General features: G+C 46.2%; 1 protein-coding gene across 1 annotated transcript; it reads left to right on the top strand.

Annotated features, from left to right (window-relative positions):
- Positions 1-1,466: 1,466 nt before the first annotated feature.
- Positions 1,467-2,405, top strand: LOC115148285 (olfactory receptor 51I2-like). Its single transcript, XM_029690227.1, has one exon. The coding sequence runs from the start codon at positions 1,467-1,469 to the stop codon at positions 2,403-2,405; it is 939 nt and encodes a 312-aa protein (XP_029546087.1).
- Positions 2,406-24,373: the final 21,968 nt, after the last annotated feature.

Genomic DNA, 24,373 nt, shown 5'->3' with positions numbered 1-24,373 from the left:
TGTTGTGCAATTCATCCGCTACCATCACCTCATGTTTCAGCATGATAATGCACGGTCCCATGTCGCAAGCATCTGTACACAATTCCTGGAAGCTGAAAATGTCCCAGTTCTTCCATGGCCTGCATACTCACCAGACATATGTGGGATGCTCTGGATTGACGTATACGACAGCGTTTTCCAGTTCCCGCCAATATCCAAATACTGACTGGTTTTCTGATCCACGTTCCTACCTTTTTTTAATGATATCTGTGAGCAACAGATTCATATCTGTATTCTGAGTCGTGAAATCCATAGATTATGGCCTAATGAATTTTAATTTCAATTGACTGATTTCCTTTTATGAACTGGAGAGGTTGCCCTCTGTTATTGTTTGAACTACATATTGCCACTTTAATGCATTTGAATGTAAACAAAGATGATTTCTAGTTCATTAGTAAGATTACTTTTAACATTTTGAAGAGCAATTTACATTGGGTAGATATGAAAAGGGAGGTAAAATATATTTCCGACATTGTTAGTCACCAGACACAGAATACGGCTTGACGCGGACTAAAAAGTAGTTTCCATTCATAGTTCATTACGGCTTTTCAAACCAGCTACACGGTGATCAAGGAAGACACTTCCTATTGCTTATGGAGGTGCAATTTAGCTGAAGTACATGACATGAGCAAAACTGCAGTAGCATGGAGAAAGGAACTCACACATTCTATTTAATCTCAAAGCCCAAATGGACCACATCCCACAGGCTCTAACTTGTTGCTTTCCTCATTAGCTTCTCCTGGAACTGTGTCACTAGAGTCATGATGTCCATGTTTACATCTTGATTGACAGACTCATCTTCCTGTTGTTGGTTTTGTTGTAAATAAAAGGCTGTGATGTTGTTTGTGCACACAGTCTGGAGGGGTGAAAGAGAACATAGGAATCAACGTGGAACACTGAAAAAAGCTGTAGAAGCCTTAATTGCCTATGTTAGTGCTGAACTCCAACTCTTCACATCAAGGACAATTCATATTTTGTTATATAGTGTGGAATGTGGTGATTCTAATGACAAATGTAATGTGTTTTGGTGCACACAATGTCCATTCAGTTTTGTTAGGCTAATGTTGTCTAGCTACCTATGGTATGTGAAATGTGAACCTTCCAAAACAATATATGGCTTTCTTTGCTGGCTAGCTAGCTATCCAGCTCTCATCTGACTGATGATAGCTAATGTTACAGCTGCAAGCAGGAGTTGGATAGAAAACAAACATTTCTCCAGCCCTATCCCTCAGCTGTTTACCAAATGACGTGGCGGGGCAGACGGCCCCTCTAAGAAACCCTGTTTCTCTGCTACTGCTACCACAAACATCAGTAGATTTCTTTTTTAAGCACACCTACTTTGTGTTTTGAAACTGACTTCCCAGGTTTTTACTACTAATCTTTTTAAATTCTCTTCTCAAGGTTCTGAGCTGCCCACTCACTGGGGAATGGAAAACCGTACATACAATGACCACGTTCTCCTTCTGGAGGGGTTAAAGGTCACTCAACAGTCCACGTACGCTGCCTTCACCCTCCTCCTCATCATCTACATCTTTATCATGGTGGCCAACATTGGACTCATAGTATTGATCTCCATGGAGAGGAGCCTGCACCAGCCCATGTACATCCTCTTCTGCAACCTGCCTCTTAATGACATAGTCGGGGCTACAGCGATGATACCTCGTCTGTTATGGGACATTTTGACCGCAGCGCCTGAGCGATATATCACTTACATAGAGTGTGTCATTCAGGCTTTCTGTGCTCATTTATTTGGTACAACATCACACACCGTTCTCATGATCATGGCCTTTGACAGGTATGTGGCCATCTGCAACCCCTTGCGGTATGCTACCATCATGACAAACAAAATGGTTATCAGGCTGTCTGTGTCTGCCTGGGGGGTGGCCATAGTCTTAGTGGGGATTCTGCTGGGCCTCACCATCCGCCTGTCACGCTGCAGGTCTAACATATTTAACCCTTACTGCGACAACCCCTCCTTATTCAAGCTCTCCTGTGAGAGTGTGCTTATAAATAACATATACGGCTTCGCCTTTACTGTTGTGCTGTTTGTCTCGTCCATAGGCAGCATCAGTCTCACCTATCTCAAGATCGCCATTGTGTGTCTGAGCAGTAAAAACAGCTCTTTAAACAGCAAGGCCCTGACAACCTGCAGCACACACTTACTGGTCTACCTCATTGTGATTGGATTTGGAGTCACCATTATCATCCTCCATCGCTTCCCAAAATATGCAGAACTTGGCCAAATGTGTAGTGTGCTGTTCCTCGTGATCCCTAATTGTCTCAACCCCATAATATATGGTTTACAGACTAAAGAGATTAAACAGAGGATCTTTAGAATGTTTCACAGAGCCAAGGTGGCTGCATGATGTTGTGTTAAATCTTTAACAAAAATATATTATATACAGTGCCTTCAGAGAGTATTCACATCCCTTGACTTGTTCCACATTTTGTTGTGTTACAACAAAGCCTGCATTTAAAATTGATTAAATTGAAACTTTTGTCACTGGCCCACACACAATACCCCATAATGTCAAAGTGGAATTATGTTTTTCGAAATTTTAACAAATGAATAAAAAATGTGTGGTGAAATGTCTTGAGCCAATAAGTACTCAACACCTTTGTTATGGCAAGACAAAATAAGTTCAGGAGTAAAAAATATGCTTAATAAGTCACATTGGATGGACTAGTGTTTAGCATAATTTCTGAATGACTACCTCATCTCTGTACCCCGCACATACAATTATCTATCAGATCAGCTCTGAAAAAGATCTGATGTGGTTGGTAAAATGACCAATTAGGAAAAATATCAGAACACCAATTAGGAAAAATACCTGTGTAAACTGTTTTGAAATACAATGCTGAACTGTATTTTGAAGGGTTATGTTGACATTGGGATTTTTATAGGCAGTTTTTTAAAAATAAATAAATGGGAAGTAAAAAAGAAGGGCACCAATTGGTAGATGGGTAAAAATAAAAAAGTAGACATTGAATATGACTTTGAGCATGGTGAAGTTATTAATTACACTTTGGATGGTGTATCAATGCATCCAATGCATCAAGGTGTCCTTCCTAAATCAGTTGCCGGAGAGGAGGGAAACCGCTCAGGGATTTCACCATGAGGCCAATGGTGACTTTTAAACAGTTACAGATTTTAATGGCTGTGATAAGAGAAAATTGAGGATGGATCAGCAGCATTGTCGTTACTCCACAATACTTAATTGATAGAGGGAAAAGAAGGAAGCCCGTGCAGAATAAAAATATTCCAAAACATACATCATGTTTGCAACAAGACACTACAGTAATACTGCAGAAAATGTAGTAAAGCAATTCAATTTTTGTCCTGAATACAAAGTGCTATGTTTGGGGCAAATCCAATACAACACATTACTGAGTACCACTCTCCATATTTTCAAGCATAGTGGTGGCTGCATCATGTTATTGTAATCGTTGAGTAGTTTTTCAGGATGAAAAAGAAACAGAATGGAGCTAAGCACAGGCAAAATCCTAGAGGGAAACTTTCAGTCTGCTTTCCACCAGACACTGGGAGATGAATTCACCTTTAAGCATGACAATAACCTAAAATACAAGGCCAAATCTACTCTGGAGTTGCTTACCAAGAAGACAATGAATGTTCCTGAGTGGCCAAGTTACAGTTTTGACTTAAATCTACTTGAAAATCTATGGCAAGAGCTGAAAATGGTTGTTTAGCAATGATTAATAAACAATTTGAGAGAACTTGAAGAATTTTACAAAGAATAATGGGCAAATGTTGCACAATCCAGACTTACCCTGTCAGGAACTCTATAAATGCAGGAGGGGGGAAGTCAGGCTCAGGAGACCAAGGTACGTGAAAACACGTTTAATAGACACCAGTCCAAAATGCCGAACACAAGGCAGGGAACAAGGAATCCAACAATAGGCAAAAACACCCAACCCGAGTCGGGACACAGCCCAGGAAACCCGTATGCCAAAAGGAATGAAAGGCAGAGAAAAACCAATCCCCAACCTGACAAATATAGACACAAAATAATCCCACACAACCCTAAACCGAAACAGACAGACTAAATACCCCACTAACGAACTAACTCAAAACAGGTGCTAACACAAAACAGACATCACCAAATGAAAATGAAAAGGAGATCGGTGGCAGCTAGTAGACCGGCGACAACGACCGCCGAGCACCGCCCGAACGGGGAGAGGCACAACCTTCCGTAGACGTTGTGACAGTACCCCCCCCCCCCCCCCCCCCGATGCGCGGCTCCCGCAGCAGTCCGACGCCGGCCTCGAGGATGACCCGGAGGGCAAGGCGCAGGGCGATCCGGATGGAGGCTGTGGAACTCCCGCAACAGTGATGGGTCCAAGATGTCCTCCACCGGTACCCAGCACCTCTCCTCCGGACCGTACCCCTCCCAGTCCACGATGTACTGCAGGCCCCCTACCTGGCGCCTGGAGTCCAAGATGGCACGGACTGTGTACGCCGGGGCCCTCCTGCACCTCAGTGTCCTGCAGTGGACCAGCTACCACCGGCCTGAGGAGAGACACATGAAACGAGGGGTTAATACGGTAATAAGAAGGAAGCTGTAACCAATAACACACCTTGTTTATTCTCCTCAGGGCTTTAAATGGCCCCACAAATCACGGACCCAACTTCCGGCAAGGCAGGCGGAGGGGCAGGTTCCGGGTTGAGAGCCAGACCCTGTCCCCCGGTGTGAACACATGGGCCTCACTGCGCCGGCGGTCAGCGCTCTCCTTTTGCCGTCCACCAGCCCGTTTAAGGGATTCCTGGACGGCGCTCCAGGTCTCATTTGAGCGCCGTACCAAGTCCTCCACCGCAGGAGCCTCAGTCTGGCTCTGATGCCAGGGCACCAGGACCGGCTGGTAACCCAACACACACTGGAAGGGCGACAGGTTAGTAGAGGAGTGGCGGAGAGAGTTCTGCGCCATCTCGGCCCATGGCACGAACCTCGCCCACTCTCCCGGCCGGTCCTGGCAATAGGACCACAGAAACCTGCCCACATCCTGGTTAATTCTCTCCACCTGCCCATTACTCTCGGGGTAAAAACCTGAGGTCAAACTGACCGAAACCCCTAGTCGCTCCATAAACACCCTCCACACCCGGGACATAAACTGGGGACCCCGATCAGAGACGATGTCCTCAGGCACCCCGTAGTGCCGGAAGACGTGAGTAAACAGGGCCTCCGCGGTCTGTAGGGCCGTAGGAAGACCAGGAAAAGGGAGTAGTTGGCAGGACTTAGAGAACCGATCCACAATGACCAGGATCGTGGTGTTCTCCTGAGACGGCGGGAGATCGGTGAGGAAATCCACCGACAGGTGGGACCATGGTCGCTGTGGAACGGGGAGGGGCTGTAGTTTCCTTCTAGGCAGGTGTCTAGGAGCCTTACACTGGGCGCACACCGAACAGGAGGAGACATAGAGCCTCACGTCCTTCACCAATGTGGGCCACCAGTACTTCCCTCTAAGACCCCGCACCGTCCGTTCAATCCCTAGATGACCCGAGGAGGGTAGCGTGTGCGACCACCTGATCAACCGATCGCGGACACCGAGCGGGACGTACTTCCGACCCGCGGGACACTGAGGTGGAGTAGGTTCTGACTTTAATGCCCGCTCGATGTCCGCATCCACCTCCCAGACCACCGGTGCCACCAGACAGGAGGCCGGAAGTATGGGAGTGGGGTCGACGGACCGTTCCTCGGTGTCGTAGAGACGAGACAGTGCGTCGACCTTGGTGTTCCGGGAACCTGTTATGTACGAGATAGTGAACTGGAATCTCGTTGAAAAACATAGCCCACCTGGCTTGACGAGGGTTCAGTCTCCTCGCCGCACGGATGTACTCCAGGTTACGGTGGTCAGTCCAGATGAGAAGAGGGTGTTGCGCCCCCTCGAGCCAATGTCTCCACACCTTCAGGGCCCTTACCACAGCCAGCAACTCCCTGTCCCCCAAATCATAGTTACGCTCCGCCGGACTCAGCTTCTTAGAAAAGAAAGCACAGGGGCGAAGCTTCGGGGGCGCGCTCGAGCGCTGTGACAGCACGACTCCAACCCCAGCCTCGGACACGTCCACCTCCACTATGAATGGCTAAGAGGGGTCCGGATGCGCCAGCACTGGAGCATCGGTAAACAGAGTCTTCAGCCGACAAAAGGCTCTGTCCGCCGATCACCGCAGGCGCACTGGCCCCCCCTTCATCAGTGAGGTAATGGGAGCCGCCACCTGCCCAAAGCCCCGGATGAACCTCCGGTAGTAATTGGCAAACCCTAAGAACCGCTGCACCCCCTTAACCATGGTCGGAGTCGACCAATTACGCACGGCCGAAATGCGGTCACATTCCATCACCACCCGGGATGTGGAAATGCGATACCCCAAAAAAGAGACGGTTTGTTTGGAGAACACACATTTCTCGGCCTTGACGTACAGGTCATGCTCCAACAGTCGCCCAAGCACTTCACGCACTAGAGACACATGCGCGGCGCGTGTGGCGGAGTAGATCAGAATGTCATCGATGTACACCACCACACCCTAACTGAGCAGGTCACGGAGAATCTCGTCTACAAAGGATTGGAAGACGGCTGGAGCATTCTTCAACCCATACGGCATGACGAGGTACTCATAATGGCCAGATTTGGTACTAAATGCGGTTTTCCATTCGTCCCCATCTCGGATACGCACCCCATTGTATGCGCTCCTGAGATCCAGTTTTGTGAAGAAGCGTGCCCCGTGAAATGACTCCACCGCCGTAGCGATGAGAGGTAGCGGGTAACTGAAACCCACCGTGGTGGAATTTAGACCTCTATAGTCAATGCACGGACGCAAACCTCCATCCTTCTTCTTCACAAAAAAGAAGCTCGAGGAGACAGATGATTTGGATGGCCGAATGTATCCCTGCCTCAAGGACTCAGTGATGTATGTCTCCATAGCCACTGTCTCCTCCTGAGACAGGGGATACACGTGACTCCTGGGAAGTGCAGCGTTAACCTGGAGGTTTATCGCACAATCTCCTCATCGATGAGGTGGTAATTGAGTCGCCTTCGTTTTACTGAAGGCGATAGCCAAATCGGCATATTCTGAGGGAATGCGCACGGTACAGACTTGGTCTGGACTCTCCACCATAGTCGCACCGATGGAAACCCCTATACATCTGCCCAAGCACTCCTTCGACCACCCCTTAAGAGCCCTCTGTCTCCACAAAATCTTAGGATTGTGATTGGCCAGCTAGGGAATCCCCAGTACCACCGGAAACGCCGGGGAATCAATGAGGAAGAGGCTAATAAGCTCCTCATGACCCCCCCCCGCATTACCATGACCAGTGGCACTGTGACCTCCCTGACCAGCCCTGACCCAAGTGGTTGACTGTCTAAGACGTGCACGGGGAAGGGTTGGTCCAACTGGACCAGAGGAATCCCTAACTTATTTGCGACCCCACGGTCCATAAAACACCCAGCCGCACCTGAATCGACTAGCGCTTATGCTGGGAATGAGGGGAAAACTCAGGTAAAGAAACTAATGCATGCATGTGGCCGACAGGGGGCTCTGGGTGAGGCTGGTGCTGACTCACCTGAGGTGTCGAAGTAGTGCTCTGCCTGCCCTCTTGACTCCCGGACGAGCTTCTCCAGCACCGGTTGGCAGTGTGTCCTCTGCGACCACAGTGGGCGCAGGAGAAGACTCCCCCTCCAGTCTTCCTGGCTGCAGTCCCCCCTATCTCCACGGGCGTTGGAGCAGGAGGGCTGGGAGGTGGAATGAACAGGGCCCGATAGGGACGCCCGCGGGCTGCCAGCAAGTTGTCCAGTGTGATGGACAGATCAATGAGCTGGTCCAGGGTTAGGGTGGTGTCCCTACATGCCAGCTCCCGGCGGACGTCCTCTCTCAGACTACAGCGAAAATGATCCATCAGGGCCCTTTCATTCCACCCCGCTCCAGCGGCCAGGGTCCGGAACTCCAGTGCAAAGTTCTGTGCACTCCTCGTCTCCTGTCTCAGATGGAACAGCTGCTCACCCGCCGCTTTGCCCTCCGGCGGATGATCGAACACAGCACGGAAGCGGCGGGTGAACTTAGGGTAATGGTCCCTAGCAGAGTCCGGACCCTCCCAGACGGCGTTGGCCCATTCTAGGGCTTTACCCGTGAGACAAGAGACGAGGACGCTGACGCTCTCCTCTCCCGAGGGAGTGGGACGAACGGTCGCTAGGTAAAGCTCCAGCTGGAGTAGGAACCCCTTACACCCAGCGGCCGTCCCATTGTACTCCCTTGGGAGCGCGAGTTTAATTCCGCTGGGGCTGGACGCCGTCGGCGCTGGTAGGGGCGCAGGTTGTCAGACAGCTGCAGGTGTGGTGGGGGGAGCGCTTCTCTCCCAGCTCTCCATACGCGCCAACACCTGGTCCATGGCTGTACCCAGGCGATGGAGGATGGTGGAGTGTTGGGCGACCCGTTCCTCCATGGACGGGGGTGGCGCTTCCGCTCCTGCTGACTCCATATCTTGGTGCGGGATTCTGTCAGGAACTCTATAAATGCAGGAGGGGTGAAGTCAGGCGCAGGAGACCAAGGTACGTGAAAACACGTTTAATAGACAACAGTCCAAAATGCCGAACACAAGGCAGGGAACAAGGAATCCAACAATAGGCAAAAACACCCAACCTGAGTCGGGACACAGCCCAGGAAACCCGTATGCCAAAAGGAATGAAAGGCAGAGAAAAACCAATCCCCAACCTGACAAATATAGACACAAAATAATCCCGCACAACCCTAAACCGAAACAGACAGACTCAATACCCCCACTAACGAAGTAACTCAAAACAGGTGCTAACACAAAACAGACATCACCAAATTAAAATAAAAAGGAGATCGGTGGCAGCTAGTAGACCGGTGACGACGACCGCCGAGCGCCGCCCGAACGGGGAGAGGTGCCACCGTCCGTAGACGTTGTGACATACCCAGGAAGACTCACAGCTGTAATCGCTGCCAAAGGTGATTCTAACATGTATTGACTCAGGGGGTTGAATAGATATTTCTGTATTTCATTTTCATTCAATTTGCAAGAATTTCTAAAAACATGTTTTCACTTTGTCATTATGGGGTCTTCTGTCCAGATGGGTGACAAATGTTTTATTTTTAAACCATTTTCAATTCAGGATTTAACACAACAAAATGTGGAATAAGTCAAGGGGTATGAATACCTTCTGAAGGCAGTGTATCATATGATGAGAACTGCATTGTATGTATGTGGCGCTTATGAAACAAGCCACCACGTGAGGGTTCTCTTGAACTGGACACTAACAATACATTAAAACCCCCTAAAAAATTGACCATGTTCCACATTAAAAACATGTTTTAACATTTAAAACATACAGTCGCCCTGGTTTGTGTTAGTACTCCTGCAGACTGGAAAATGTCCTCATTCCTGCCATAAAGAAAATCTAAAAGACCAAACTAGGAATAAGTCTTTGTGGTTTTCAAACTGAAATGTATTGGGGGGGGGGGGGGTTCTATGAATAATTTATAGATTTTGACATGCTGACTCATACAAGTGTATCATACAAGAGTATTACTTAATTAATAACAATGGCCACAACCTATACGCTGACCTTACTAACACTGTCATATCCCAGCTGTTAAATACCAAGTCTGCTAAAGCGCATAAGAACATTTGACAATTTTTTCTGGATATAAAGTGAATTCCCAGCTAACAGTACAAGGGAGAGAGAATATTTTTTTTATGTTACCCGTAAAGTTCCCCTGACGTTTGAGTGTCCAGTTTTCCATTTCCATTTCCATTTAAGTCATTTAGCAGACGCTCTTATCCAGAGCGATTTACAAATTGGTGCATTCACCTTATGATATCCAGTGGAACAACCACTTTACAATAGTGCATCTAAATCTTTTAAGGGGGGGGGGGTTAGAAGGATTACTTTATCCTATCCCAGGTATTCCTTAAAGAGGTGGGGTTTCAGGTGTCTCCGGAAGGTGGTGATTGACTCCGCTGTCCTGGCGTCGTGAGGGAGCTTGTTCCACCATTGGGGTGCCAGAGCAGCGAACAGTTTTGACTGGGCTGAGCGGGAACTGTGCTTCCTCAGAGGTAGGGAGGCGAGCAGGCCAGAGGTGGATGAACGCAGTGCCCTTGTTTGGGTGTAGGGCCTGATCAGAGCCTGAAGGTACGGAGGTGCCGTTCCCCTCACAGCTCCGTAGGCAAGCACCATGGTCTTGTAGCGGATGCGAGCTTCAACTGGAAGCCAGTGGAGAGAGCGGAGGAGCGGGGTGACGTGAGAGAACTTGGGAAGGTTGAACACCAGACGGGCTGCGGCGTTCTGGATGAGTTGTAGGGGTTTAATGGCACAGGCAGGGAGCCCAGCCAACAGCGAGTTGCAGTAATCCAGACGGGAGATGACAAGTGCCTGGATTAGGACCTGCGCCGCTTCCTGTGTGAGGCAGGGTCGTACTCTGCGAATGTTGTAGAACATGAACCTACAGGATCGGGTCACCGCCTTGATGTTAGTGGAGAACGACAGGGTGTTGTCCAGGATCACGCCAAGGTTTTTAGCACTCTGGGAGGAGGACACAAGGGAGTTGTCAACCGTGATGGCGAGATCATGGAACGGGCAGTCCTTCCCCGGGAGGAAGAGCAGCTCCGTCTTGCCGAGGTTCAGCTTGAGGTGGTGATCCGTCATCCACACTGATATGTCTGCCAGACATGCAGAGATGCGATTCGCCGCCTGGTTATCAGAAGTGGGAAAGGAGAAGATTAATTGTGTGTCGTCTGCATAGCAATGATAGGAGAGACGACCATGTGAGGATATGACAGAGCCAAGTGACTTGGTGTATAGCGAGAATAGGAGAGGGCCTAGAACAGAGCCCTGGGGGACACCAGTGGTGAGAGCGCGTGGTGCGGAGACAGATTCTCGCCACGCCACCTGGTAGGAGCGACCTGTCAGGTAGGACGCAATCCAAGCGTGGGCCGCGCCGGAGATGCCCAACTCGGAGAGGGTGGAGAGGAGGATCTGATGGTTCACAGTATCAAAGGCAGCAGATAGGTCTAGAAGGATGAGAGCAGAGGAGAGAGAGTTAGCTTTAGCAGTGCGGAGAGCCTCCGTGACACAGAGAAGAGCAGTCTCAGTTGAATGCCCAGTCTTGAAACCTGACTGATTAGGATCAAGAAGGTCATTCTGAGAGAGATAGCAGGAGAGCTGGCCAAGGACGGCACGTTCAAGAGTTTTGGAGAGAAAAGAAAGAAGGGATAGTGGTCTGTAGTTGTTGACATCGGAGGGATCGAGTGTAGGTTTTTTCAGAAGGGGTGCAACTCTCGCTCTCTTGAAGACGGAAGGGACGTAGCCAGCGGTCAAGGATGAGTTGATGAGCGAGGTGAGGTAGGGGAGAAGGTCTCCGGAAATGGTCTGGAGAAGAGAGGAGGGGATAGGGTCAAGTGGGCAGGTTGTTGGGCGGCCGGCCGTCACAAGACGCGAGATTTCATCTGGAGAGAGAGGGGAGAAAGAGGTCAAAGCACAGGGTAGGCCAGTGTGAGCAGGACCAGCGGTGTCGTTTGACTTAGCAAACGAGGATCGGATATCGTCAACCTTCTTTTCAAAATGGTTGACGAAGTCATCCGCAGAGAGGGGGGAGGGGGGGGAGGAGGATTCAGGAGGAAGAAGGTAGCAAAGAGCTTCCTAGGGTTAGAGGCAGATGCTTGGAATTTAGAGTGGTAGAAAGTGGCTTTAGCAGCAGAGACAGAAGAGGAGAATGTAGAGAGGAGGGAGTGAAAGGATGCCAGGTCCGCAGGGAGGCGAGTTTTCCTCCATTTCCGCTCGGCTGCCCGGAGCCCTGTTCTGTGAGCTCGCAGTGAGTCGTCGAGCCACGGAGCAGGAGGGGAGGACCGAGCCGGCCTGGAGGATAGGGGACAGAGAAAATCAAAGGATGCAGAAAGGGAGGAGAGGAGGGTTGAGGAGGCAGAATCAGGAGATAGGTTGGAGAAGGTTTGAGCAGAGGGAAGAGATGATAGGATGGAAGAGGAGAGAGTAGCGGGAGAGAGAGAGCGAAGGTTGGGACGGCGCAATAACATCCGAGTAGGGGCAGAGTGAGAAGTGTTGGATGAGAGCGAGAGGGAAAAGGATACAAGGTAGTGGTCGGAGACTTGGCGGGGAGTTGCAATGAGATTAGTGGAAGAACAGCATCTAGTAAAGATGAGGTCAAGCGTATTGCCTGCCTTGTGAGTAGGGGGGGAAGGTGAGAGGGTGAGGTCAAAAGAGGAGAGGAGTGGAAAGGAGGCAGAGAGGAATGAGTCAAAGGTAGACGTGGGGAGGTTAAAGTCACCCAGAACTGTGAGAGGTGAGCCATCCTCAGGAAAGGAACTTATCAAGGTGTCAAGCTCATTGATGAACTCTCCAAGGGAACCTGGAGGGCGATAAATGATAAGGATGTTAAGCTTGAAAGGGCTGGTAACTGTGACAGCATGGAATTTAAATGAGGAGATAGACAGATGGGTCAGGGGAGAAAGAGAGAATGTCCACTTGGGAGAGATGAGGATTCCAGTGCCACCACCCCGCTGGCTCGATGCTCTAGGGGTATGCGAGAACACGTGGGCAGACGAGGAGAGAGCAGTAGGAGTAGCAGTGTTATCTGTGGTAATCCATGTTTCCGTCAGCGCCAGGAAGTCTAGGGACTGGAGGGTAGCATAGGCTGAGATGAACTCAGCCTTGTTGGCCGCAGACCGGCAGTTCCAGAGGCTGCCGGAGACCTGGAACTCCACGTGGGTCGTGCGCACTGGGACCACCAGGTTAGAGTGGCAGCGGCCACGCGGTGTGAAGCGTATGTATGGCCTGTGCAGAGGGGAGAGAACAGGGATAGACAGACACATAGTTGACAAGCTACAGAAGAGGCTACGCTAATGCAAAGGAGATTGGAATGACAAGTGGACTACACGTCTCGAATGTTCAGAAAGTTAAGCTTACGTTGCAAAAATCTTATTGACTAAAATGACGAAAATGATACAGTACTGCTGGATGGTGGAGTAGGCTAGCTAGCAGTGGCTGCGTTGTTGACTTTGTTAGAACGTGTAGCTGGCTAGGTAACCTCGATAGTTTCAGTACTACACCTTGTCATGATACAAAAGCAACTTTGTAGCTAGCTAACATAACACTAATCAAGACGTTCCTTTGTAATGTATTTAGTTTCTACAGTGCTGCTCGTCGGTAATAGTTGGCTACTTTTGGAAAAATGGCGTCGCAGGGGACGGAAATAGCTGGCTAGCTAACCTCGATAATTACTAAACTACACAATTATCAAGCTATGACAAAGACAACTATGTAGCTAGCTAGCTGACACTGCACTAGTCAAATCGTTCCGTTGTAATGTATTAGTATCTACAGCGCTGCTAGTCGGTAACGGTTGGCTAGCTAGCAGTGGGTTTGATGATGACTAAGTCTGGAGTCTGGACAACGGCGTCGCGGCTGGCTAGCTAACCTCGATAATTACTCTAAACTACACAATTATCTTAGATACAAAGACAGCAAAGACAACTATGTAGCTAGCTAACTAACACTAACACTAACACTAAACTAATCAAGTCGTTCCGTTGTAATGTAATAGTTTCTACAGTGCTGCTGGTCGGTAGAAGTTAGCTAGCTAGCAGTGTTGACTAGCTAGCTAGCAGTGTTGACTACGTTAGGACGAAAATAGCTAACCTCGATAATACTCTAATTACTCTAAACTACACAATTATCTTTGATACAAAGACGGCTATGTAGCTAGCTAAGAAAAATTGCTCAGATCAAACAAATCAAACCGTTGTAATGTAATGAAGTGTAATATTACCTGTGGAGCGAAGCAAAGTGCGACTGCTCGCTCCAAACCGGAAGTCAATTTTTTTTTTACAAAAATAAATAAAAATAAAGAAATTAAATTTTAAAAAATTTAAAAATTTAAAAAGGGGATCAGTTAGGAGATCATATAAAACTTACCCAGAACTTGGTTACCATGTTCTCAGAATATAAGATATTAATGTTCCAAAAACGTTTCATGGAAACTTTGCAAGAACATTCTTGTGTATCAGTCGTCAGGATGTCACCTGACTTTCCCAAAGAAATGGTCTGTGTATATTTGGTATGAGGTTGACAGAATATTCTCCTAACCCTTAGAAAACTGGAAACAGGAATATTCTTGAAACGTAACAACAAAACATGTCTAGAACATGAATATTGAATATTCAGAGAACATGGTAACCACGGGTAAGTTCTGTTTGACATTAAGGGAATGGTCTCTTGGAAACAGTCCTTGCAGATCACTGTAACATTGCTATGAAAACATTAGGTAATGACCAAATGAGACTTAAGAGAATGTTCTATAATGGTGTGGGAACGTTTGTTGTCAGCTGGGTTGGAGTAAGAGAGGCTATTCCTCTGACCCACCACACTTTTCCAGCCCAACTTGGTACTGCTCATTTCGTATTGAAATCAAATGGTTTGAAATACCTTGGGATAAATATCAGGTCACTAATCAATAAGATATTTTAAAAAACATCAGGAATGATTGACATTAAGAGATGGACAGTTTTACCTTTATCACTATGCGGTAGAGCAGAGGTGATAAAGATGAACATACTCCATAGACTTTCTTTTCTCATGTCAGTTATATCACTTCAATTCCCTCAGCATTGATTTAAAGAGATATACTGAATATTTTCAGGCTTCTTGTGGAAAGACACAAGAATTTACCATAAAAAACTGCCCATGTTCCTGATGTTTATCTTTATTACTTATCATATACTGCAAGATAAGCATTTTCATGGGGCTATAAAAATGTGAGAACAGTAGGCAGCTGGAAGTGGCTGGAGGAGAATATTGGGTAACCTTTCATGTTACAGACCTTTAATGTAAGTACATAGTAACAAACTAAACTTAAACATACTTACTAGGAACCAAACAAGTAAGTACTACATACTTAATGTCTAAAATTGAAAGGTAATTATATACAGTAGGTACAGAGCATTTGGAAAGTATTCAGACCCCTTGACCACATTTTGTTACATTACAGTCTTATTCTAAAATGTATTAAATTGTTTTTTTCTCTCATCAATCTACATACAAATAGCCCATAATGACAAAGCAAAAACAGGTTTTTAGAATGTTTGCAAATGTATAAACAAATAAATAAACGGAAATATCACATTTACATAAGTATTCAGACCCTTTACTCAGTACTTTGTTGAAGCACCTTTGCAAGCAAATACAGCCTCACGTCTTCTTGGGTATGATGCTACATGCTTGGCACACCTGTATTTGGGGAGTTTCTCCTATTCTTCTCTGCAGATCCTCTCAAGTTCTGTCAGGTTGGATGGGGAGCATCGCTGCACAGTTTTTTCCGGTCTCACCAGAGATGTTAGATCGGGTTCAAGTCCGGGCTCTGGCTGGGCCACTCAAGGACATTCAGAGACTTGTCCCGAAGCCACTGGTGCGTTGTCTTGGCTGTGTTCTTAGGGTTGTTGTCCTGTTGAAAGGTGAACCTTCGCCCCAGTCTGAGGTCCTGAGTGCTCTGGAGCAGGTTTTCATCAAGGATCTCTCTGTACTTTTCTCTGTTCATCTTTCCCTCGATCCTGACTAGTCTCCCAGTTCCTGCCACTGAAAAACATTCCCACAGCGTGATGATGGCACCACCATGCTTCCCCGTAGGGATGGTGCCAGGTTTTCTCCACACGTTACGCTTGGCATTCAGGCCAGAGTTTAATATTGGTTTCATCAGACCAGAGAATCTTGTTTCTCATGGTCTGAGGGTCCTGTAGGTGCCTTTTGGTAAACTCCAAGTGGGCTGTCTTGGGCCTTTCACTGAGGAGTGGCTTCCATCTGGACACTACCATAAAGGCCTGATTGGTGGAGTCCTTCTGTAATGTTCTCCCATCTCCACAGAGGAACCTTGGAGCTCTGTCAGAGTGATCATCGGGTTCTTGGTCACCTCCCTGACCAAGGCACTTCTCCCACAATTGCTCAGTTTGGCAGGCGGGCCAGCTCTAGGAAGAGTCTTGGTGGTTCCAAACTTCTTCCATTTAAGAATGATGGAGGCCACAGTGTTCTTGGGGACCTTCAATGCTGCAGAATTTTTTTGGTACCCTTCCCCAGATCTGTGCCTCGACAGAATCCTGTTTCAGAGCTCTGCAGACAATTCCTTCGACCTCATGACTTGGTTTTTGCTCTGACATGCATTGTCAACTGTGGGACCTTATATAGACCATGTGTGCCATTTCAAATCATTTCCAATCAATTGAATTTACCACAGGTGGACTCCAATGAAGTTGTAGAAACATCTCAAAGATGATCAATGGAAACAAGATACACCTGAGCTCAATTTTGAGTCTCATACAAAGGGTCTGAATACTTGTGAAAATAAGGTATTTCCGAGTTTTTTTCATAGATTTGCAAAAGATTCTTAAAACGTTGTTTTCGATTTGTCATTACGGGGTATTGTGTGTAGATTGATTAAATAAAATTAAATCCTCATCAATTTTAGAATGAGGCTGTAACGTAACAAATTGTGGAAAAAGTCAAGGGGTCTGATTAGTTTCCGAATGCACTCTAAGTTAAAATAAATAAGTAAGAAGCTAGGTACAACTAAACACCAGCTAAAAACTATGTGAATACATAGCCACACTATTTCAATGTAAAATATAAGAAACACCAAGGAACATAGTCACTAAATGTAATTATATAGTAAAACATTTTTGTCCCAAAGGTAAGTACAAGTAAGAACCAGCTTATTACTATGTAAATATGTAGTCACGCCACTCTCTTTCAAAGTAATACCTAAGACACTGTCATGATGAGCCCTGGGGGGAGGATCATAGCCCCCTCTCTCTTCCTCTCTCTCCACAGTTGTATGACTTTATGACAGGTCATAAATACCTGGTAGAAACTGCCATGCAGTGTTGAGGGAGAGAGAACAAATAACCTCCCTTGGCCAAACTCCTAATTCCAAAATGGGAGAATTAAACAATATTTCCCAGCTATCAGGTTTACATCTAAATATTGTGAAATTATGTGATTAAACATGAAACTATTTGTCAAAAGATGTAATGTGATGTTAACCTTCTAAATGAGAGTATTGGTTTTTCATATAAAGTTAACAAAATCAATGGCCACGCCCATGTGAGAATAGACATTACATTGATGTCATGGAACCACTCTTTTCTGTCATATTCGTGTATGTAGGTGGCAGGGAAGTCAGGCGCAGGAGAAACCAAATTGGTTAATCTGGAGTATTTAATTAAAAAACAAACTCCAAAACCAAAGTACAAAATAACATGGGTAACATATACCCGTCGCACACCGATACAAATACACACGTAACATAACATCACAAAAACAATCAAACAATCAGGGTTAAATACACAACATGTAATTAATGGGATTGGAAACAGGTGTGTAGGAAAACAAGACAAGACCAAAATGAAAAACTGATCAATGATGGCTTGTCGACCGCCGAGCACCACCCGAGCAAGGAGGGGCATGGACTTCGGCAGAACTCATGACAGTACCCCCCCCCCCCCCCCCCCCCCCCCGACGCGCGGCTCCAGCTGCGCGTCGACACCGGCCTCGGGGACGACCCGGAGGATGAGGTGCAGGGCGATCCAGATGGAGACGATGGAACTCTTGAAGCAGGGAAAGATCTAACACATCCTCCACCAGAACCCAACATCTCTCCTCCGGACCGTACCCCTCCCAGTCCACAAGATACTGAAGACCCCTCGCCCGACCTCTCGAATCCAGGATGGATCAAACGGAGTACGCCGGGGCCCCCTCAATGTCCAGAGGGGGCAGAGGAACCTCCCGCACCTCAGCCTCCTGGATTGGGCCAGCCACCACCAGCCTGAGGAGAGACACATGGAATGAGGGGTTAATGCGATAATAGGAGGGGAGCTTTAACCTATAACATACCTCGTTCACTCTCCTCAGGACTTTAAATGGCCCCACAAACCGCGGACCCAGCTTTCGGCAGGGCAGGCGGAGGGGCAGGTTTCTGGTCGAGAGCCAGACCCTGTCCCCCGGTGCGAACACCGGGGCCTCACTGCGGCGACGGTCTACGGCAATTTTCTGGCGCCGCACGGCACGCTGAAGGCAGACATGAGCGGCGTCCCAGATTTCCTCCACGCTGCCGGTACCAGTCATCCACCACAGGAGCCTCGGTCTGACTCTGATGCCAAGGGGCCAGAACCGGCTGATACCCCAACACACACTGAAACGGAGAGAGAGGTTAGTGGAGGAGTGGCGGAGCGAGTTCTGAGCCATCTCTGCCCAGGGCACAAACTCCGCCCACTTCCCCGGCCGGTTCTGGCAATAAGACCTCAGAAACCTACCCACATCCTGGTTAACTCTCTCCACCTGCCCATTACTCTCAGGGTGAAAAACAGAGGTAAGGCTGACGAAGACCCCCAGATGTTCCATGAACGCCTTCCAGACTCTAGAAGCGAACTGGGGACCTCGATCAGACACTATATCCTCAGGCACCCTGTAGTGCCGGAAGACGTGTGTAAACAGAGCCTCCGCCGTTTGTAGGGCCGTAGGGAGACCGGGCAAAGGGAGGAGACAACAGGACTAAGAAAAACGATCCACAACGACCAGGATCGTGGTGTTACCTTGTGAAGGTGGAAGATTGGTTATAAAATCCACTGACAAGTGCGACCACGGCCGTTGTGGAATGGGTAAGGGTTGTAACTTACCCCTGGGTAGGTGTCTAGGAGCCTTGCACTGAGCGCACACTGAGCAGGAGGAAACATAAACCCTCACGTCTTTAGCTAAAGTGGGCCACCAGTACCTCTCACTAAGAGCGCATCGTCCGATCAATCCCAGGATGACCAGAAGAGGGTGACGTGTGAGTCCGGTGATCAATCGGTCTCGGACAGCAGACGGAACGTACCGACGCCCAGCTGGACACTCAGGGGGAACAGGCTCTGCACGTGACGCCCGTTCAATGTCCGCGTCCAGCTCCCACACTACCGGTGCCGCCAAACAAGAAGCTGGAATTATGGGATCCATGGACCGCTCCTCTGTGTCATACAGCCGGGACAATGTGTCTGCCTTAACGTTCTGGGAACCTGGTCTGTAAGAGAGGGTAAACACAAAACGGGTGAAAAACATGGCCCACCTTGCCTGGCGAGGATTCAGTCTCCTCGCTTCCCAGATGTACTCCAGATTGCGGTGGTCAGTCCAGATGAGAAAAGGGTGTTTAGCCCCCTCAAGCCAATGTCTCCACACCTTCAAAGCCTTGACGACAGCCAACAACTCCCGGTCCCCCACATCATAGTTTCGCTCCGCCGTGCAGAGCTTCTTAGAAAAGAAGGCACAGGGGCGGAGCTTAGATGGCGTACCCAAGCGCTGAGAGAGCACAGCTCCTATCTCAGCCTCAGACGGGTCCACCTCCACTGTGAATTGCAAAGACAGATCCGGATGAGCCAACACAGGAACCGAGGTAAACAGAGCCTTCAGTTTCCTAAAAGCCCTGTCTGCCCCAGCCGACCATTGCAAACGCACCGGACCCCCCTTCAATAGTGAGGTATTGGGAGCCGCTACCTGACCAAAACTCCGGATAAACCTCTGGTAGTAATTGGCAAACTCTAAAAATCGCTGCACCTCCTTCACCGTGGTTGGAGTCGGCCACCCTGGATTCCAAATAGAATAAATAAATAAAAATTCTCACCCATCTACACACAATACCCCATAATGACAAAGTAAAACTTGTTTTTAGAAATGTTTGCTAATTTATTGAAAATGAAATATAGAAACACTAATTTACATAAGTATTCACACCACTGAGTACAGGGGTGAAACTTTGGTTTTAGAAGGGGGGGACATATTTTTTTATTATACTTTTAAATTTTTTATCTATTCGGATAAACACTTCAAACAGCCTGCCGACCACTCGTTGCCTCGTTTTATATCACCTTCCAATTATAAAACTGGGGGGGACAAAAATGCAATTTCAGAATGTGAGGGGGACAGCCCTTGCCTGAGTCAATACTTTGTAAAAGCACCTTTGGTGGAGATTACAGCTATAAGCTTTTTGGTTGGTCTCTAAGAGCTTTGCACACCTGGATTGTACAATATTTGCCCATTACTCTGAAAAATTCTTCAAGCACTGTCAAGTTGATTGTTGATCATTGCTAGACAGACATTTTCAAGTCTTGTCATAGTTTTTCAAGCCAATTTAAGTGTAGATTTGGCCTTGTGTTTTAGGTTATCCTGCTGAAAGGTGAATTTGTCTCCTAGTTTCTGTTGGAAAACAGACTGAACCAGGTTTTCCTCTAGGATTTTGACTGTGCTCATAGCTGTATTACGTTTCTTTTTACCCTAAAACAATCCCTAGTCCTTGCCGATGACAAGCATATCCATAACATGATGCAGCCACCACCATGCTTTAAAATATGAACAGTGCCCCAAACATAACGCTTTGTACTCAGGATGCATGTTTTGGAATATTTTTATTCTGTACAAGCTTCCTTCTTTTCACTCTGTTATTTAGGTTAGTATTGTGGGATATTCAATGTCTGTTTTTTTATTTTATTTACATATCTACCAATTGGCGCCCTTCTTTGCGAGGCATTGAAAAACCTCCCTGGTCTTTGTGGTTGAATCTGTGTTTAAAATTCACTGCTTGACTGAGGGACCTTACAGATAATTGTATGTGTGTGGTACATAGATGAGGCAATCATTCAAAAATCATGATAAACACTATTATTGTACACGGAGTGAGTCCATGCAACTTATTATGTGACTTGTTACGCACATGTTTACTCCTGAACTTATTTAGGCTTGCCATAACAAAGGGGTTGAATACTTACTGACTCAAGACATTTCAGCTTTTCATTTTTAATTCATTTGTAAAAATTTCAAAAAGCATAATTCCACTTTGACATTATGGGGTATTGTGTGTAGGCCAGTGACACAAAAAAATCTCTATTTCATTCATTTAAAATGAAGGCTGTAACACAACAAAATGTGGAAAAAGTCAAGGCACTGTAATTAATGTAAAAATTATTTTCACATATTCACATAGTGTGCCTGTCTTAAATTGTGAAAATGTTTCCTACTTTGACAAACTGGATCACTTTGTTATATTGTACTCTAGTAAACTTGAAAGTATCTAGTATTTACATGGTATTAGCTACAGCTTCATTTTATAGCACTCTTACCTCGTATCTCCAGGTAACTGTCAAAAAAAAGGAAACATTAACATAAAGTGTCCTAATAGGGTGTTGGTCCACCAGGAGCCAGAACAGCTTCAATTCACCTTGGCATAGATAGTGTCTGGAACTCTTTAGGAGGGATGCGACACCATTCTTCCATGAGAAATTACAACATTTTATGTTTTGTTGATGGTGTTGAAAACGCTGCCTCAGGTACTTCTCCAGAAAGGTTAATTGTCTAAATAACTCAGAAACAACACCTGTGTGGAAGCACCTGCTTTCAATATACTTTGTGTCCATTATTTACTCAAGTGTTATTATTATTTTGGCAGTTACATGTACCCTGTAAGTGTGAAGCTGGTACCATGTAACAACAGGATAAGATCACACAGACAGATTTGATGTTGTCTTCATAGAATGGAGACATCCAATATGGGAATACATCACATGTACTGTATTGGGGCTGTTATGGTGACCGTATTTTCTGCCCCACAGGCGGTCATGAGTCATGAGGCAGTCAAATTTCACCTAGCGTACCATTTAGTCATGGTAACTAGGCTTTTCCAAAACAGTGCTCTGATGCTGCTAATGGTCTTTAGTAGCTAATAAGCCTACCAAACTTGTTAACTGCCAGCCACTAATGGCCTGGTACTCAGTTCTCTATTGTCCCTCTAATCACTCTGACAAACTAAAATCATGAGAGAGAGCCCATGAGGTCATGTTGCGCAATATTTCTATAGGCTATGCAATTGCGTGAGAAAACAGAGTTTGTATTGCCTCTATTAAAAAAAGGAGGATCCAATCAGCTTTCTATGGGCTAGGCCTAGTATATTTATTTATCAACTTTCCTAATATTAAGCACATTGCTTCGTTTTACTACAGGTGTATAGCCAACCTGGCTGGCATGAAAATGAACTCCGGAAAAAGTGTCCTCCATTCGCTATTTAAGTGCATACATGACATGTATTTTTTCCCCTTGCCCCTGTTCTGATAGGTGCATGATAATAGTCCATTCTAAATCAAACTAACTTCACACATAGCCTATATGATTTAGTATATGTGAAGACAAGATTAAATTAAGAATAGTCTGATGGTGCAGTCCAAGCCAAGAAACAGCTCATGCCTTTTTTTTGTGACTTTTTTCAAATTATAGTTGCACACACCATGTAGCCAAACCATGGGCTTATATGTTTTGATAAGGTTTGTATCACAACTAAAGTGGCCAAATAACTCCAAACGTAGCCTACAGGCCTAGGAGCTCTGGAAGACGGTTAGAGAGCACATAGCCTACAGGCCTAGGAGCTCTGGAAGACGGTTAGAGAGCACATAGCCTACAGAGCCTAGTGAAACATGTTCTTATAAGGCCACTCAATCGCGTGCGAAAACAGAGTTTTTCCTGGCCACTATTTAAAAGAGGATCCCAGCTTTCTCATGCTGCCATATTTATTGGTCAATTCTTAAAGTTAAGCACATTAATCTGATTTGCAACCGGTGCAGCCCACCTGGCATACATTTCAAGTTTGTGGAAGCAAATTTTCACCATGAAAATGCACATTTATAATAAAGCTTTCCATGCATCATGGCATTTGCAGACGTATGTAAGATAGCCTACTATTCCTCTCTGGGGTATGTGGGACGATTTCGTCCCACCTACGTAACAGCCACTTCAATCCAGTGGCGCGATTTTTGAATCGTTAGAAATGCTATAACTTCAATTTCTCAAACATATGACTATTTCACAGCTATTTAAAGACAAGAATCTCGTTAATCTAACCCCACTGTCCGATTTCAAAAAGGCTTTACAACAAAAGCAAAACATTAGATTATGTTAGCAGAGTACCCAGCCAGAAAAAATCTGACACCCATTTTTCAAGCTAGCATATCATGTCACATAAACCCAAACCACAGCTAAATGCAGCACTAACCTTTTATGATCTTCATCAGATGACACACCTAGGACATTGTGTTATACAATACATGCATGTCTGTTCAATCAAGTTCATATTTATATCAAAAACCAGCTTTTTACATTAGCATGTGACGTTCAGAAAAAGCATAACCACCGCAAACTTCCGGTGAATTTACTAACAGTTTGCTAAATTACTCACGATAAACGTTCACAAAAAGCATAACAATTATTTTAAGAATTATAGATACATTACCCCTCTATGCACTCGATATGTCCGATTTTAAAATAGCTTTTCGGATGAAGCACATTTTGCAATAATCTAAGTACATAGCCCGGCATTACAGGGCTAGCTATTTAGATACCCACCCAGTTCAGCCTCCACCAAAATCACATTTCCTATAAGAAAAATGTTCTTACCTTGCTTGTTCTTCATCAGAATACACTGCCAGGACTTCTACTTCAATAACAAATGTTGGTTTGGTCCCAAATAATCCATCGTTATATTCCAACAGCGACGTTTTGTTCGTGAGTTCTAGACACTATCAGAATGCTTCCTCACGGTCCCGCGCATGGCGCGTTGGCTTGTCAAAAATGTCTAAATATTCCATTACCGTACTTCGAAGCATGTCAACCGCTGTTTAAAACCAATTTTTATGCCATTTATGTCGTAGAGAAGTGATAATATTCCGACCGGGAGTATGCATTGAGCCTAAACAGCCGAATAAAATTTCTCCTCAGAAGCGACTCATGCACGCGCATCATTGAAAGGTCCTCCGAGCATCCACTTACAAAAGGCGATAATATGTTTCAACCTGAGGCTCCCTCGTAAACCTTCAGTTATTTCGCGGGCTCTGAGAGCCTATTGGAGCCCTGGGAATTGTCACGTTACAGCTAAGATCCTTACTTTTCAATAAAAAGAGGTAAGACGCACGACTCCTTGTCAGACAGGGTACTTCCTGCTTGAAGCCTTGTCAGGTTTTTGCCTGCCATAGGAGTTCTGTTATACTCACAGACACCATTCAAACAGTTTTAGAAAATTCAGAGTGTTTTCTATCCAAACCTGAACAATAATATGCATATTCTAGCTTCTGAGTTGGTGTAGGAGGCAGTTAAAAATGGGAACATATTTTTTCCAAAATTCTCAATACTGCCCCCTATACCAAACAGGTTAATGTGATGAATAGATTGGATAGTCATAATTTAGGCTAATAATATAATCACTGTTCAATCACTGTTTGGTCAGTACACTAATGCATCTTTTCTG

The sequence above is a fragment of the Salmo trutta genome, chromosome 15 (genome assembly GCF_901001165.1).
Source record: "Salmo trutta chromosome 15, fSalTru1.1, whole genome shotgun sequence".
NCBI lineage: Eukaryota > Metazoa > Chordata > Actinopteri > Salmoniformes > Salmonidae > Salmo > Salmo trutta.
The sequence above is the reverse complement of the archived record's forward strand: the minus strand, read 5'-3'. Positions and strand labels throughout refer to the sequence as shown.

Coding starts and splice junctions, on each gene's coding strand:
- LOC115148285 (XM_029690227.1), top strand. CDS start 1,467: ATGGAAAACCGTACATACAATGACCACGTTCTCCTTCTGGAGGGGTTA.